The 19,160-nt window shown below is 39.0% G+C and overlaps 1 protein-coding gene across 18 annotated transcripts in view; it reads left to right on the forward strand.

The window, feature by feature from the left end:
* Positions 1-19,160, forward strand: part of MAGI2 (membrane associated guanylate kinase, WW and PDZ domain containing 2) — a 1,417,815-nt gene that overhangs the window by 1,363,419 nt on the left and 35,236 nt on the right. For 4 of the 18 annotated variants that reach the window (XR_013215731.1, XM_077264691.1, XM_077264700.1 and 1 more), the window contains one exon: positions 18,780-18,830. The exons of the other annotated variants lie outside the window; for them this stretch is intronic. Coding sequence is in view for 3 of the 4 variants with exons in the window: in XM_077264691.1 (XP_077120806.1) it covers positions 18,780-18,830 (51 nt within the window). In the remaining variant the exon portion in view is untranslated. The remainder of the gene's footprint in view (positions 1-18,779; positions 18,831-19,160) is intronic. 18 annotated transcript variants of the gene reach the window in all.

Raw genomic sequence — 19,160 nt, forward strand, 5'->3', positions numbered from 1 at the left:
ATCTCAGTGTGGATATTTTGTAAGGGTTTTTTACTGACCGCATAGACCCCTTTTCTATTTTCTGCTATCTAGAATTAGTGGGCCTCTTTTGCTGAATCTGCTTTCACCCCTATGTATGTGCCTTCCTCTTACCTCACCGTTATTATCTGTTGGGGGCTTCTATATCTTTCGGGATTATTTCTCTGGAGGCAAGAGAGGTCTTTCTTTCTCTCTAGGGGTAGTTAGTTCCTCAGGCTGGCTCGAGACGTCTAGGATTTTAGACACATTCACCGGCTACCTCTAGTGTGGTTGGATAGGTTCAGTTTTGCGGTCAGTCCAGTTTTCCACCTCCCTAGAGCTTGTCCTATGTTTAGTCACCTTGCTGGAGTAATTTGTGATCCTCAACCACTAAGGATCATAACAATTCCCTGTGCGTGATATATTAGAATAATATAGATAAAACACTTTAACAAATTTCATTTGTTTTCAAGAGTAACTATTGTTTTATCATACTTTGTCCACCAATTAATTTTTTATTCACTTTTCATTTGTGCCAATTTTTCTGGAATGTTTATTTTTTAACTTCCCTCAAATATATAATTGATAAAGGAAAATAATATCACATTTTTTCCCTAGTTCTATGTTTATAGAATATCTCAAATATGAAGATTACCATTGGGAATATCCTAAAGCAAAAATTCAACAACAATTTAAGATGAATTTTCACGGATGGTTCCACTACTATAACTTGTGACTTTTAAATATACTAGATACAATTTTTAAGTACAGTGGTATGTAAAAGTTTGGGCACACCTGGTCAAAATTACTGTTATTGTGAACAGTTAAGCAAGTTGAAGATGAAATTATCTCTAAAAGGCCGAAAGTTAAAGTTAACAAATTTCATATGTATTTTAGGCAAAAAAATATATTTTCATCTTTTACATTTTAAAAATTTCAAAAAGGAAAATGGGCTGATGCAAAAGTTTGAACATCCTGCATGGCTAGTATCACAGCTTTTAAATGCTATTTGTAGCATTCATGATTCTTTCAATTCTTGTTTGAGGGATTTTCAATCATTCTTCCTTTGAAAATTCAGGTTCGGAGAAATTCCTAGGTCGTCTTGCATGCACTGCTATTTTGAGGTCTAGCCACAGACTTTCAATGATGTTCAGATCAGTGGACTGTGAGGGCCCATATAAAACCTTCAGCTTGTGCCTTATGAGGTAGTCTGTTGTGGATTAGAAGCATGTTTAGCAACATTATCCATTTGTAGAAGCCATCCTCTTTTCAACTTCAACTTTTTTACAGATGGTGTTGAAACTTGTTGAAGTTTCATTGAATCCATTCTTCCTTCTACACATGAAATGTTCCCTATTCCATTGGCTGCAACACAAGCTCAAAGCATGATTGATCCACTCCCATGCTTAATGGTTAGCAAGATGTTCTTTTCCTGAAATTCTGTGTCCTTTTTTCTCAACACATATTTTTGATCATTGTGGCCACAGCACTTGCTCTGATGACTCTTCCATGAAGGCCAAATTTGTGCAGGTGTCTTTGAACCCTGGAACAATGTACCACAATTCCAGAGTCTGCTAGATCTTTCTGAAGGTAATTTGCAGTAAAGCAGGGGTTCTGATTTGTTAACTGCCATTTCTTAATGACATTTTTAACTGAGGAAAGAGCAACTTGTAAATGCTTTGCTATCTTCTGATAGTCTTCTGCTTGGTGGGCCTCCACCATTCTCATTTTCAGAGTCCTAGGCAGCTGCTTAGAAGAACCCATGGCTGCTGTGTTTTGGCATAACATTAGACGAGGCTGAGTTTTTATAAAGCTGGGAAATTAGCATCACCTGACCTTTCCTAGCGATGATGGTGAACAAGCCATAACCATAACAGGCTAATTAAGGTCTAAAACCTTGGTCAAAGTTATCTGGGCACATAAACCTGCAAGGATGCCCAAACTTTTGAATTGGCCCACTTTCCTTTATAATTTTCCTATATGATTTTTAAAATGTAAAAGATGAAAAAAATGTTATATATATTATAATATAATTTTTTTTTCCTAAAATACAGCGGAAATGGTATCTTTAACTTCACGCCTTTCAGAGCTAACATCTTCAACTTGCTTAACTGTTAACAATAACAGTAATTTTGATCAGGGGTGCCCAAACTTTTACATGCCACTGTAATATGAGCGTACTGTACTTCTCAGACAAGTGGTCAGATAACACAATGTAAATAGGGGGACCTTTCCTTTATGTGCTCAAATTCTGGCACATCAATTTCCCAGCATAATCCACATTGTCTGACTGTGATTTGTACCTTTTGATGAAATCTCTCGATTATCATCATCAAGATTTTGACTCTGATTCATCAATGCTTTTACATCAGAAAACCTGGATTTAAAGCTACAACATTTTTGCACAAATCAGAGTTAGGTGGGGGAAAATCAACTGGCATGACACCAGATCTCGTCTAATTTATGGCATGATGTGGTGTTCCTTACACCAGAAATCTTACTCCAGTCTTTGACTAAAGTAAGATTTGTGGCAAGGAGCATTGACGCTGTTAGAGTAGCATTCTCTACTACAAAATTTCAAGGATTCTATCAGCGCTGGTAAGATCAACAGAAGTGCACAGACTTGAGAATTCTAGGGGTCTCCAATTGATAAAGCATTAGCCCCTTTATTACATTTGCTCAGTGAATACACATATTTCATGCATAAATATAAGTATTTCAAAAATATTAACAAATAGCAAAATACATGGCTGCATGATAAGTACAGACATTCCCTACATCTGCCCAACTTAGTAACACCATCTCAGTGGTTCTTTGAGAATTGGAATTCCACACCATGTGATGTTTTGGCAGGCTTGAAGACATTTAACTCCTTCCATACTTAAAGCATCCACCACTTATCAGATGCTCCTGATTCATTAGGAGGCTAGTGCCGTTTACTAAATGAGGAGCATCTGACTACTACATGCCCCTTCATCAAGACCAACGTGAGAAAAATGGTGGTCTTGATGAATAGGGACCTTTTACGTATATTCTTTTGGTCAGCTTTATTGTAGTTCCTGCAATAGAAACGTAGGAATACATTCATACTTGCTTTAGAACCCTCCTAAGGGTCTTTCATTGCAAGTTCATAATTTTTAGAAAAATGCAATATTTTTCTGTTACAATGACGAACATCCTAAAACAAAACAGAGCTCCAAATGCCAGTGTAAACCAAACCTCAATCTTCTTTTTTTTCAAGTACAGTTAATAAGAACTCCCAGAGGTACAATATTTGTGACTGCCAAGATATTTCCACTGGATGTGTTCTGTCACAGGTTCAAGTGCATTCTGTCCTAGACTTAGCACTGGGGAGATTCTGTCCCATAGTATCATGAAATTAACTGGCAGGATTAGGTCCTTCAGATCTACAGCAAGAACCAGTATTGTGAATATGTTAATGCTTGCTAGCTAGATAAGTTTAATATACCTATTTTATTCTTCCTTTTTTTAATAACTGAAAGTGTGCTCTAAGGGTGTGAATTTTCTTAGCGCTAATGAGCAATGCTTGTGATTTTAATTTATTCTATCTTACTTGGATCAATATAGTTGTATGCCTAATGCTTCTAATGGAATAACCAAAGAAGGCTCCTTCCAAGCAAATATTCCAATCCTCCAATTGAGCAGACAAAAACAATAGGGGTCCTAGCGCCAAGATCAATGAAATACAAATAGGATCGTAATTTACCATCCATAATTCCATATAGTTGAAAATTTCTGGCCTTAATTTAAATAAACTTTATAAAATTAACAAGGGATTTAAAATGAGACCGATCACTTGAGATAACGCTGAAAAATTCACAGTGAGATAAGAGAATAATTTTTCACAAATATTTATCTAAAACTTCTGTAGATAATGGCAGCTTTAAGTGTTTGCTTCCTGTATACATTTATTATACTTGTTTTTCGTAGTAACATTTGGTCTACATCATTAGATAGGCAAGGCCTGTCACCTTCGTATCTGTATCCCCTCCCTCCACTTGCCATAAGGGAAAAGGAATTTTCAGCCTTAAGTTTTAAATTCCAAACATGAAGTATCACAGGGTCATTCTTTTAGCTTTCAAACTCCCATATGAAGTCGCCTTTAGAATTTCTTTTCACGAGTCTTGACTAAAGGACATGCCAATGTAAGATTTGATCAAATGCTATGTTCGTAAAATGAATGACATGACACCTACTAGTTCCATACATTACAATGCCAGAAATGGCAGCTCATTGCAAGAGATCTAGCTGACATTTTACTTAATAATGTAGAGTGATCTTTTAATAGGTCATAATGTTACCCTTCTTGTTGGTAACATATTGTAATACTAGATGGAGGCCTGATGCTATCGCATCGGCAGGGTGGTTTTGCGGTGGGGGAGTCCCAGCAGCAGGGGTTTCCGAAGGCCCGATGCTCTCGCATCGGGAGGGTGGTTTTGTGGCAGGGGAGTCCCCGCAGTGGGGGGTCTGGATATGACCCACTGGTGGTACTGCAGAAGGGCCTGGTACCACCAGCGGGTGCCATATTGGAATACCCATCACTTGGGTATTCCAATATAGCAGTCAGCATACTTTCGGTGCGGCACAGTGGATTGTGGGATTCGAGGACGTCCAGACGGAAGTGGATGACAGACAATTTAAGGTAATTATATAAATAGAAAAGTGGGAACAATTCTAATATTTTACATTTAAACGGCACCTGTGCCATATATCTATGTACTTAGTGACATAACCTTGTGTAGATAAATGTACTGTTACCTTTGTTTGATACTGTCTGAGGTCCGATACCACCTGTGTTCTGCTGGTTAACATATCTGTACCCCTTAACCATCTTGGACAGAAGCACTTGCCACTAATTTGACCACATATTTCTAGAGTCCTTGAGTTAATTTGGCAACCTTTCTTTCCAACTTAATAGGAACCGTAGAGTGGATAGCTAATACAGCTGCTTAGATAAGCCAGCCCCCTTCTCTAGGGATCCATACGAGCTGCATGGGCTTTCTGTTCTCCTTTGCCTCTAAGTACTAATATATCTATGTATGCCATACTCATTTTATTGCTAAAGAGAACCTATTATGGGAATAAAAGCCTATGTTTAAGCTGTCTATTCTGTTAACCTGTAAATTTATGTATAGTTTTTTATAATAGTAGGACACTGAATTCATGATTTTGCTTATCTAGTTATTCATAGAATGTCCATCTCTAATCCGTTCTTCATGTCTCTCTTACAAGATCACATCTCGGTGTATATTTTGACAATCGTTTTCATTTGTAGATATTACATTGGAAACAGAATTTTAATGTCTTTGCACTCTTATGTGATGACTGTGATTTGGAAAGTGCTGTTTGTGAAGAGTTGCGGAAAGCTTTGCATTGCTACAAACAGTTCTTGAATAACCGTGTAAAATCTGATTTGCGAAGAGTAGGATTGAGTTCCCTCATTTCTCATCTCAAGCATTGAAGGAAATCTGTCATCAGGATTAAGCTACTCAATCTCAGGGCAGCATGCAGTGGGGACAAGAGATGCTAATTCCATCACTGTGTCACTTATCGTGTTCCTTGCTGTAGTTTTGATAATATAATTGTCTTATCTGTTAGGCTTCTCAATGATGAGCCCTTTTTAATCCAACCAATTATTCTGCTTCTACTGGACTGCCGTTCAATAAGGGATCGGGCAACCCAGAGCTATTGAATATCGAGGACTGCATAACAGGAACTCATGAGTATGGAGGACTCCATAGTAGGAGATCATCATTGGGAGGACTACGGAAAAAAACAATGATTTTATCAAAACTACGGCAATAAGCCCAATAAGGGACCCAGCATTAGAATCTGGACTTATGCCAGTACTTTATATTGGTCTAATATGGGACACCATAACTCTAATGACATTTTCTTTAAAGTAGCTTTCTAGACTTATTTATGCTGCCCTTCTTCAGTGCTGACATTAAATTGTCAGTAGTCACATAATAAAGTATACAGATCTAATTTTATTCCAGATAGGTTGGTATATATGTATGTATGCATATATATGTATTATTCATTTTTGTATGTTATATTAAATTTATTTAATATAAAAAAATACTAACTTGGAAAACCCACCTAACATTATGCTGTTATCAGTAGATGACAATGACATAGCTCTCCATCTATGTATAGAAAGATAAGTTACTTTTCGTGTTCGACTGCCCGAATACGGGTGCTTGTCACAATGTCATGAGAGCTCTAGTCCCATCCACTGACACCAGTGACCAGAGGTAAACTTTATACCCCCGATCACAGCTGAGCGCTCACGCATTCTTTTGACAGCATGGAAACCGCGGCTTTCTGACCAGCTGGGATGATTTCACTGCTGATCAGAAGCAGTGTTTGCCACAGTGTCATGCACATGACAGCATGGCAAACACTGGATGTTTGGGCCCCCCATTCAAGTGAATGGGGTCCTGGTACTGTTCTTATACCTAGAACCAAACTTTTTGTAACTGTTTGGTCGAACCCGCCGGACCCGAACATCCAGGTGTCCGCCCATCTCTACCAGTCTTCATTTGAAAACTGTTTCAGGTTTCTCACATATGAAGAGTGCCTTTGCACAACAGTATTTTTAAGAACTCTCCACAGATGTTCAATGGGATTTTAACCTGGACTTATTGCTTGTCACCTTAGACATTTATGGATATTTCATAACTTTCCCAAATTCTTATGAAAAAAATTATAGCACATGATGCATTGAACTACGGTCAAATACTAGAATTTCATCAGCTCAGCCAACCAGACGTATTAGAATCCAATTCTCAAAAGACATGTGCAGAGCACGGATCACCACGAAGTTCCTGCTGGCCGACTCCCAGGTGAAAATGCAAATCACTCACTTGTCCAGCTCATGCAAATATTGAATGGAGGAGATGAATACAAATCTTGTCCTTTATTAGTGCATCATAAAAACAATCTGACGCATTTCAGGCAATACTGCCCTTAGTCATAGCATAATAAAAACACATTACAACACAATATATAAAGGCACATAACAAAAGGTTACAACCAATTACAATGCATGTCAATTAACCATATATCAAACACCTGAGTACCCATTGGACGAAGTCACTCACCTTGCCCAACCTGAGTGTTATACAAATGTTATAGCCACTAAGTCTATATACAATATTGCAAATACAAATTGTAAGAATACGCCAATATATGTAAATACATGTAAATACATATAAATACCCCCACATATATACATAAACCACATATGTTTATTATATTTTACATGAGAACATCACTTAATAAAAATCCATCAGATCTGTTTTATAGTTCATTCCTTTGGGGAAACAAGTACGGTATCTAATTTTAAGATCCAAGCTGCCTCTCTGGCTCGTAGAGTAGATACTGTATCCCCTCCTCTGACTGCCCTCTTTACTTGTTCAATAGCAGTTACTCTTATAGAAGTCGTGTCACCAGCATGAACCTCCTTGAAGTATCTGGACACTCCTGACAAAGAGCGCTTATCATTGCTATTACCTGTAGCAGCTCCTGATACATGTTCTTTAATTCTCTGCTTTAATTTACATGTGGTCGATGCCACATATTGCACATTACATGCCTGACAAGAAACCAAATATATTACAGATCTGGAATTGCAATTAGCAAAAACTTTGATAGTATAATAATGCTGTGCATCTTTTGCTCTAAATTTGGTCTACTCATCTACTCATGCCGCATTTGTAGTTCCCTGTACTTTTCAATCAGGAATAAGCTCTTTTTTCTAAATTATTTGATCCCACATATAAACTGGGTGACCCCATGTTGGCTAAAGTCTTGGATTTTTTGGCTACAAATCGCACTCCATTATCTAAAATGGTGTTAGTTTTTTTATCCTGCTTCAAAACTGGAAGATGACGTGTTATTATATTGACTATTTGTGGATATTCAATGGAAAATGGTGTAGAAAAAACTACTTGTGATTGAGAATCACATATACTGCGATTCATTAAGCATTGTTCTCTGTTTCTACTGCATGCTATATTTCTGGCCCTGTTCACACATGCCTGTGAATAACCTCGCTGCTTGAATCTCCTTGCAATTACTTTGCACTCCTGATTGAATTCAACTTCATTAGAACAAGCACGCCTCGCCCTAAAAATTTTTCCTATTTACAAATTCTTTATTGTGTGGACAGTGGACACTGGATGCATGGAAAACTCCATTATTACCACTGTCCACTTGTCCTTCAACAAATACATCTAGAAAAGGGGAACTTTGATCCTTGTATTCTGAAACAAACTGCAAATTCCGATCATTACAATTCAAAAATTCAGTCCACAACTTTGACTCTGACTCCACAGCCCTGCTTTATATGCTTTACTTACACCTTAGACCTCAATCCAGAGCCTCCCAGTCAGTCAAAACAGGTCTCATACTTTTGCACTGAAGAAAACACTGTATCTGCAAATTGAGATTCTGATTGGGCTTTTATCCTAAGTCATATTGCAAGGCTCTTTAACCCCTTCCTGACATCTGACGTACTATCCCATCGAGGCGGGGTGGGCCCATATGACCACCGACGGGATAGTACGTCATACGCGATCGGCCGCGCTCACGGGGGGAGCGCGGCCGATCGCGGCCGGGTGTCGGCTGCATATCGCAGCTGACATCCGGCACTATGTGCCAGGAGCGGTCATGGACCGCCCCCGGCACATTAACCCCCGGCACACCGCGATCAAACATGATCGCAGTGTACCGGCGGTATAGGGAAGCATCGCACAGGGAGGGGGCTCCCTGCGGGCTTCCCTGAGACCCCCGGAGCAACGCGATGTGATCGCGTTGCTCCGAGGGTCTCCTACCTCCTTCCTCGCTGCAGGTCCCGGATCCAAGATGGCCGCGGCATCCGGGTCCTGCAGGGAGAAAGGTGGCTTACCGAGCGCCTGCTCAGAGCAGACGCTGGTAAGCCTGCACCGATGTGAGATCGGTGATCTGATAGAGTGCTGTGCACACTATCAGATCATCGATCTGTAATGTCCCCCCCTGGGACAAAGTAAAAAAGTAAAAAAAAAAAATTCCACATGTGTAAAAAAAAATAAAAAAAATTCCTAAATAAATAATAATAAAAAAAAAAATATTATTCCCATAAATACATTTCTTTATCTAAATAATAAAAAAAAAAAACAATAAAAGTACACATATTTAGTATCGCCGCGTCCGTAACGACCCAACCTATAAAACTGCCCCACTAGTTAACCCCTTCAGTAAACACCGTAAGAAAAAAAAAAAAAAAACGAGACAAAAAACAACGCTTTATTACCATACCGCCGAACAAAAAGTGGAATAACACACGATCAAAAAAACGGATATAAATAATCATGGTACCGCTGAAAACGTCATCTTGTCCCGCAAAAAACAAGCTGCCACACAGCATCATCAGAAAAAAAATAAAAAAGTTATAGTCCTGAGAATAAAGCGATACCAAAATAATTATTTTTTCTATAAAATAGTTTTTATCGTATAAAAGCGCCAAAACATAAAAAAAGATATAAATGAGATATCGCTGTAATCGTACTGACCCGAAGAATAAAACTGCTTTATCAATTTTACCAAACGCAGAACGGTATAAACGCCTCTCCCAAAAGAAATTCATGAATAGCTGGTTTTTGGTCATTCTGCCTCACAAAAATCAGAATAAAAAGTGATCAAAAATGGTCACGTGTCCGAAAATGTTACCAATAAAAATGTCAACTCGTCCCGCAAAAAACAAGACCTCACATGACTCTGTGGACCAAAATGTGGAAAAATTATAGGTCTCAAAATGTGGAGACGCAAAAACGTTATTGCTATAAAAAGCGTCTTTTATTGTGCGATGGCTGCCAATCATAAAAATCCGATATAAAAAACGCTATAAAAGTAAATCAAACCCCCCTTCATCACCCCCTTAGTTAGGGAAAAATAATAAAATTAAAAAAATGTATTTATTTCCATTTTCCCATTAGGGCTAGGGTTAGGGCTAGGGTTAGGGTTTGGGCTAAAGTTAGGGTTAGGGCTAGGGTTAGGGCTAGGGTTAAGGTTGGAGGTAAAGTTAGGGTTAGGGTTTGGATTACATTTACGGTTGGGATTAGGGTTGGGATTAGAATTATGGGTGTGTTAGGGTTAGGGGTGTGGTTAGGGTTACCGTTGGGATTAGGGTTAGGGGTGTGTTTGGGTTAGGGTTTCAGGTAGAATTGGGGAGTTTCCACTGTTCAGGCACATCAGGGGCTCTCCAAACGCGACATGGCGTCCAATCTCAATTCCAGCCAATTCTGCGTTGAAAAAGTAAAACAGTGCTCCTTCCCTTCCGAACTCTCCCGTGCGTCCAAAAAGGGGTTTACCCCAACATATGGGTTATCAGCGTACTCGGGACAAATTGAACAACAACTTCTGGGGTCCAAGTTCTCTTGTTATCCTTGGGAAAATAAAAATTTGGGGGGCTAAAAATCATTTTTGTGGGAAAAAAAAGAGATTTTTTATTTTCACGGCTCTGCGTTGTAAACTGTAGTGAAACACTTGGGGGTTCAAAGTTCTCACAACACATCTAGATAAGTTCCTTGGGAGGTCTAGTTTCCAATATGGGGTCACTTGTGTGGGGTTTGTACTGTTTGGGTACATCAGGGGCTCTGCAAATGCAACATGACGCCTGCAGACCAATCCATTTAAGTCTGCATTCCAAATGGCGCTCCTTCCCTTCCGAGCTCTGTCATGCGCCCAAACAGTGGTTCCCCCCCACATATGGGGTATCAGCGTACTCAGGACAAATTGGACAACAACTTTTGGGGTCCAGTTTATTCTGTTACCCTTGAAAAAATACAAAAGCTGGGGGCTAAAAAATCATTTTTGTGAAAAAAAAAAAGACTTTTTATTTTCACGGCTCTGCGTTATAATCTGTAGTGAAACACTTGGGGGTTCAAAGCTCTCAAAACACATCTAGATAAGTTCCTTAGGGGGTCTAATTTCCAAAATGGTGTCACTTGTGGGGGGTTTCAATGTTTAGGCACATCAGGGGCTCTCCAAACGCAACATGGCGTCCCATCTCAATTCCAGTCAATTTTGCATTGAAAAGTCAAATGGCGCTCCTTTCCTTCCGAGCTCTGCCATGCGCCCAAACAGTGGTTTACCCCCACATATGGGGTATCAGCGTACTCAGGACAAATTGCACAACATTTTTTGGGGTCCAATTTCTTCTCTTACCCTTGGGAAAATAAAAAATTTGGGGCAAAAAGATCATTTTTGTGAAAAAATATGATTTTTTTATTTTTACGGCTCTGCATTATAAACTTCTGTGAAGCACTTGGTGGGTCAAAGTGCTCACCACACATCTAGATAAGTTCCTTAGGGGGTCTACTTTCCAAAATGGTGTCACTTGTAGGGGGTTTCAATGTTTAGGCACATCAGGGGCTCTCCAAACGCAACATGGCGTCCCATCTCAATTCCAGTCAATTTTGCATTGAAAAGTCAAATGGCGCTCCTTTCATTCCGAGCTCTGCCATGCGCCCAAACAGTGGTTTACCCCCACATATGGGGTATCAGTGTACTCAGGACAAATTGTACAACAACTTTGGGGGTCCATTTTCTCCTGTTACCCTTGGTAAAATAAAACAAATTGGAGCTGAAATAAATTTTGTGTGAAAAAAAATTAAATGTTAATTTTTATTTAAACATTCCAAAAATTCCTGTGAAACACCTGAAGGGTTAATAAACTTCTTGAATGTGGTTTTGAGCACCTTGAGGGGTGCAGTTTTTAGAATGGTGTCACAGTTGGGTATTTTCTATCATATAGACCCCTCAAAATGACTTCAAATGAGATGTGGTCCCTAAAAAAAAATGGTGTTGTAAAAATGAGAAATTTCTGGTCAAATTTTAACCCTTGTAACTCCCTAACAAAAAAAAATGTTGGTTCCAAAATTGTGCTGATGTAAAGTAGACATGTGGGAAATGTTACTTATTAAGTATTTTGCGTGACATATGTCTGTGATTTAAGGGCATAAAAATTCAAAGTTGAAAAATTGCGAAATTTTCAAACTTTTCGCCAAATTTCTGTTTTTTTCACAAATAAACGCAAGTTATATCGAATAAATTTTACCACTAACATGAAGTACAATATGTCACGAGATAACAATGTCAGAATCGCCAAGATCCGTTGAAGCGTTCCAGAGTTATAACCTCATAAAGGGACAGTGGTCAGAATTGTAAAAATTGGCCCGGTCATTAACGTGCAAACCACCCTTGGGGGTGAAGGGGTTAAAGGGTCAATAGTAATTTGTAGTATTGCTGCTTCCAACAGGTGACGCTATAGAGTTCTAGTCTTCTTCCTCTCTGAAGAGGCAATTTGCAGGATTACTTATGTACATTTTGGCAAATTGCAGTCTAGCTTTTTAATGTCTCTGTGTCAATAGTGGGGTTCTCCTGGGACTCCTGCCATAGCCTTTCATTTCATTCAAATGTCGATGGATAGTTCGCGCTTACACTGATGCACCCTGAGTCTTCAGGGCAACTTCAATTTCTTTGGAACTTGATTGGGGCTGCTTCTCCACCATCTGAACTATCCTGCTTTGCAAACTTTCATCAATTTTTCTCTGCGTTCCAAGTGCAGTGAGATTAGCTACAGTACTGTGGGTTGGAAACTTCTTGATTATGTTGTGCACCGTGGTCAAAGGAACATCACAGTCTTTGGAGATGGATTTGTAACCTTGAGATTGTAGAGATTTTTCAACTATTTAGTTTCTTAAGTCTTCTTTTTCTATTCTCCATGCCTAGTGTGGCACACAGACACACAATGCAAAGAATAAGTCAACTTGTCCCCTTTTTGTCTGGTTTCAGGTGTGTTTTTCATATTTCCCACACCTGTTACTTGCCACAGGTGAGTTTGAATCAGCATCACCTGCTTGAAACAAAAGTTGTTTACCCACAATTTTGAAAAGATGCCAGCAATTTTGTCCAACCCATTATGGGGGTTTTGCGTGAAATTATGTCCAATTTGCCATTTTTTGGGTTGTTCCAATACACACAAGTGAAATAAACATGTATAACAAAACATATGTAATTGCAATAATCTTCTGGGAGAAGTAACTTCATTTTCTGGGACTATTTCAAGGATGCCAACACTTTTGGCCATACTGTATAATGGCGTTTTCTTTTTGCTTGTTTTTTTTAAGGTTGAGCCACGCTGTAATAGATTTATAGCTCAAGATGTTCTCTTGCAAACCACCAAGCAGCAGAGTATTATCTGTTCATGTTACTGAATTTTGTATTGCACTGCTATAAGCCTCTGGTTCCATACAAACTAATATCAGCATAAGAAAGTCACTAGAGGCAGATTCCTGTTGGTAGAATACTTTATTGCTTTACCAGACTTTTCATCTTGTTAGCAAATACTACCTGTTATGTGCAGTTTACAGTATACATTTCATACTAGCTCTCAGTTACTGCGATATACAATTCCCTGGAAAAATAAATATTGATTGGGAATAGGGTGATAGATTACATATTATCAATTATCAATTCAAGCCAATTTGATTAAAGATTATCATCTAGAGATTAATGAAGATTGGAAATAATATGATTTTCTTAGGTAAAAACCAAAAATCAATATTATATATTTCCATTATACAGTCTTGCTCAAAAGTTTACATGCCCCTGCAGAATTTTTGCTTTCTTTGCCTTTTTTCAGAAAATATGAATGAAAACACCAAAACTTTTTCTTCACTCATGGTTAGTGGTTGGATGAAGCCATTTATTGTCAAACTACTGTGTTTTCGCTTTTTAAAGCATAATGACAACCCAAAACATCCAAATGACCCTGATCAAAAGTTTGCAAACCCTGGTGATTTTGACCTGACAACATGCACAGAAGTTGACACAAATGGGTTTAAATGGCTACTAAAGGTAACATCCTCAACTGTGACCTGTTTGCTTGTAATCAGTGTGTGTGCGCATAAGAGCTGAGTGAGTTTCTGGGATCCAGACAAACTCTTGCATCTTTAATCCAGCCACTGATGTTTCTGGATTGTGAGTCATGGAGAAAGCAAAAGAATTGTCAATGGATCTACAAAAAAAGGTAGTTGAACTGTATAAAACAGGAAAGGGATACAAAAAGATATCAAGGAATTGATCATGACAGTCAGCAGCATCAAAACTGTGATTAACGAATGGAAAATCAAAGGATATGTAAAAACAAAACCACGGTCAGGTAGGCCAACAAAGATTTTGTCTACAACTGCCAGTAAAATTGTTTGTGATGCAAAATCATGAAAATAACATGATCTTCTAAAAGGCTGTTAGAAAAACATTACCATATATTTCAGACTATAAGATGCACCGGACCATAAGACGCACCCCAAATTTTCAGAAGGAAAATGGGAGGAAAAAAAATTAATGTGCCAAATGGGGGTCCGTCTTACAGTCTGAATTCAGCTTACCCTGGGGAGATCGACAATGCTGGTGGAGCGGGGTCATGGGGGTGTTCAGTGGTCCGGCGATCATGACCCAGACTGGTGCGGCAGGCTGGCGGTGCTTGGCAGTGCAGGGGCACCGCCAACATTTTGTGAAAGACTAGAGCCCTGCACATCCATTGCCTTGATGCTGTTACCTCTGGGAAATCCTATCCCAGGCTGGTGCGGCAGGTTTGTTGGTGCCCAGTGGTGCGGGGGCTCCACCGAAATTTTGTGATAGCCCGGAGCCCCCGCACTTCCTTTGCCTTGATGCTGTGGCCTCCGGGAAAATGGCCACAGAAGGTGGTGCATGTGCAGATTGAGATCTCGGTAACGAGATCCAGGAGACAAGATCTTGGTGCCGAGATTTCAATCTGCACATGCGCCGCCTTCGGCTGACATTTTTCCGGAGCCCTCAGCATCAAGGCAGTGGAAGTGCGTGGGCTCCGAGCTTTCACAAAATGTCAGCGGAGCCTCCGCACCACCACGCTCCGCCGAATACTGCCGCACCAGCCTGGGAAGGGTGTGTGTGATCATCGCCCTACAGCGTTGAACCACTGCAGAATCGCCTGACACCTGCTGCTGCCACACTACTTGTAAGTATATTCTGACTATAAGATGCACCCCCATTTTCCCCTCAAATTTTTTTGGGGAAAAATGCATCTTATAGCCTGAAAAATACGGTAAATTATAGCAGTTCTGCATTAGTTCACTTTCCTGTTTCCTTTTGAAATCCTTTGCATTTTAGTTGTCACCTTGCCAAGGACACTGCTTTGTTTATTCCTGTTAATGTTGATGATTATGGCTTACAGCCAGTGAAAACCCAAAAGCCATTATTTCAGTAAATTAAAATAATTAACAAAAACACCTGCAAAGGCTTTCAAAGAGTTTAAAAATGTTCCTTAGTTTGATTCAGTAGGCTCCACAATCATGGGGAAGTCTTCTGACTTGACAGATGTCCAGAAGGCAGTCATTGACACACTCCACAAGGAGGGTAAGCCACCAAAGGTCATTACTTAAGAAGCTGGCTGTTTACAGAGTGCTGTATCCAATCTAATTAATGGAGAGTTGAGTGGAAGGAAAAAGTGTAGCAGAATAAGGTGCACAAGCAACCAAGATAACCGCAGCCTTTAAAGAATTGTTAAGAGCAGGCCATTCAAAAATTTGGGGAGATTCACAAGGAGTGGACTGCTGCTGGAGTCATTGCTTCAAGAGCCACCACACACAGACGTATCCAGGGCATGGGCTACAAGTGGTGCAGCCACTCATGACCAATAAACCATACCAGAAGCGTCTTACCTGGGCCAAGGAGAAAAAGAACTGGACTGTTGCTCAGTGGCTCAAGGTGTTGTACATTTTGCATTTCATTTGGAAACCAAGGTCTGAGAGTCTGAAGGAAGAGTGGAGAGGTACACAATCCAAGCTGCTTGAGATCTAGTGTGAAGTTTCCACAATCAGTGATGGCTTGGGGAGCCATGTCATCTGTAGGTGTAAGTCCACTGTTTTATCAAGACCAAAGTCAGAGCAGCCGTCTACCAGGAAACTTTAGAGCACTTCATGCTTCCTTCAGCCAACAAGCTTTTTGGAGATGGAAATTTCATTCTCCAGCAGGACTTGGCACCTGTCCACACTGCCAAAAGTACCAATATCTGGTTTAAACAACAGTATCACTGTGCTTGATTGACCATCAAACTCGCCTGACCTTAACCCCATAGAGAATCTATGGGGTATTGTCAAGAGGAAGATTAGACACCAGACTCAGCAATGCAGACGAGCTGAGGACTGCTATCAAAGCAACCTGGGCTTCCATAACACCTCAGCAATGCCGCAGGAGCCCGGACCAAGCATTGAGTGCATTTACCGAACACATATTTCAGTAGGCCAACATTTCGGATTTTAAAATCATTTTTCTAGCTGGTGTTATAAAGTATTCTAATTTACTGAGATAATGACTTGAAATAGTTCACTCTGTTTTTAATTACTATATAATATATGAGATTCACTTTTTCTAATGAAGAACTGAAATAAATAAATTTTTTATGATATTCTAATTTAGTGAGAAGCACGTGTGTGTGTGTGTGTGTGTGTGTGTGTGTGTGTGTGTGTGTGTGTGTGTGTGTGTGTGTGTGTGTGTGTGTGTGTGCGTGTGTGCGCGTGTATATATATATTCTCAAATTCTAAATATAGTGGTTATATTTCTGCCATAAAATGTATATATAAAATATATAAATTATAAATAGCTACATCATATGCTATAAAGGGCTCTTGCTTATATCCTAATGTGTTATTAGATTTGCATGTCTACATGGGTTTTCTGCAGGTATTATACAAAAATAGTAAGGTGAGTAAATTAGCAGCTTTATTCTTTTTTCTTTTTGTTTTACTAATTTTTACGTCTAGAAAATCCTTCAACATTTCTAAAACTACTGAATATATGGCAACATGGCTACACACCAAAATAATTATAATTGCTACATAGAAGTGTCTTAGCACATTTTTTTTATTTTTTGTCTGCCTTTGCATCCAAATTAGGAAATAAAAGTCCAAATTTGTATTTATGATGATCCACATTATGCATCAAGGAAAAGCTGCATGCTGATATATTCAACCCAGTTATTAAACTGACAAAGCTATGTATGTACAGAACATGTAAAGAAAAACAGTGGAAGTAGCACTGTTTTCACAGAGTCACATTCTCCTGGCATGTGGAGTATGAAGCACACTGCACTTTGCATGATAACATAGCACTGCAATGTAGCTTCACATGCACTCTAGCACCCTGTCCATGCCACATTGCTTCAGGGCAACAAACAACCATGCTGTTGGCAGTTTGAATTCCCTCTTTGTGTTAATTATGGTGCTGGTTGCCTATTTAGGATTTTATCATTCTGTTCTATTTTATTCAGGTTCATAATGGCACAATTTGGTTACTTATGAAGCCAATAACAGCATTCTGGGGACATAATGTTTAAAACATACCAACTTTAGTTTCCCATTTCCAAAGTGAAGAACAATTCATGAGAAAGACATAGACAAAATTTTGGATGCCCATACTCAGATGTTGCAAATACAAACCTCATAAATTGATATGATATTTTTGCACTTACTATGTAATATATAAACCCATTGCATTATGTTTTTTACTTTAAAGGTGGGCCATCACTGAAATAAATAAATTCTATAGAAACACATTCTACTTTTCAAAATGGTTTTACTCTGTCTACCACTTCTAAGCTCTGCCGACGGTCAAAAGGTGTTCATAGACATGACATTTCCACTACCCAACAGATGCTTGACCAAACACATTTTTGTCTGATCTTTTTAATATGTATGATCATGTACAGTCTGTGTTCCATTACAGGGATTCATGCATTTTAGATTTTGTTGAAAACAGAAGCCACAAATTTCTCCAGCAAATTTTAAAAAAAATCAGTAATACAAGTCAATATAAGAAAGTTTGTAATGTATCTTAATAGAGAAAATTACCTCTATTTGCAAATCAACCACTTTCCCCCTGTCAGTTCTGCTTAAAAAATTTCTTTAAAGAGGAAGCAAATTACCAGTTTAACTTTGAGAACTGGCTATAAAAGTGATAGAGAGGGGAGGGAGAAGAGAAGGGGATCAGAGGAAGCAGCTGCAGTAAGAGAAACTGAGACAGAGACTCCATTCAGATGCTGCAGCTTCTAGTGAGTGTTTTCTCACCCCAGTGCAGGATTCCCAGCTGTACAGCTCAATACTCCTATAATGTTCTTCATGTTGCTGCTACTTCTGAGAATTTGGAGCAGGACCTCCTTTTATTTGCCGTTATTTAGTGGGATGCTTTAGAATTTATAGCATATTAAAACTGCACTTTCATTTACATGTAGTTTTTATGCCAAGTTGCGTTGAGTATTTTCAATTTAATTTTATGGTATGCGCTGTATGCATCTGTCTTCAATTTCCAATTCTATTTACTATCTATTACAAAATGGTAAGGGCTAAAACTGAAAAAAAAGAGTAAACAGTAGATTGTGTAATACATAAGCTAAAATATCGTAATTAAAAATGTATAAACTTTGGCAAAGATAAAGCATCTGAGTATTAGCATCCTTTTTTTGCCCTGTATTGCCCACTAAAACTTTAACCTCTTTATGGCATTGGTGCTACTGTGACCTCTGGGGCCTTGCCCATCAGTTAGCACTTCTAACTTTTAAAGACTCAGAGGTAATTCAGACCAAACAAAATCATTAGGCTATTAAGTCTGTCTCCATCATATCACCTAGCGCTTTCTCTATGGCTTCTATTATTGATTGTCCTCTTTGCCACATGCAGGCATCCAAGCTTTTTATATTGGTCTCAGCTTTCAGAAGATTTGTTCAATTGGTAAGTTTAATATGTATTTTCTCTCCTACATCTGTAGGTTCCTTTAAAGAGGACCTTTCACTGGATTTTTTTTATTTAAATCTAAGTGCCTCCTCTAATTTTTTCTGCTCCATTTGTGGAAAAGTTTTTTTTGACCCTCCATTCCAAAGTTATGACCCTTGGAAAGTAAGACGCAAATTTTCCCTTTAACTAACGTCACGTATACCACATAACTTCAAAGTGGGTGTTTGCTTTGATTTCTGTGATGGCCAATCAAAACTCTGCTGCACCCACAGAGAAGTTCTGCGGTATACGCTCAGTTCGATGAAAGGAAAATTTGCCTTATTATTG

This window comes from Ranitomeya variabilis, chromosome 5, assembly GCF_051348905.1.
Source record: "Ranitomeya variabilis isolate aRanVar5 chromosome 5, aRanVar5.hap1, whole genome shotgun sequence".
Classification (NCBI taxonomy): Eukaryota; Metazoa; Chordata; class Amphibia; order Anura; family Dendrobatidae; genus Ranitomeya; species Ranitomeya variabilis.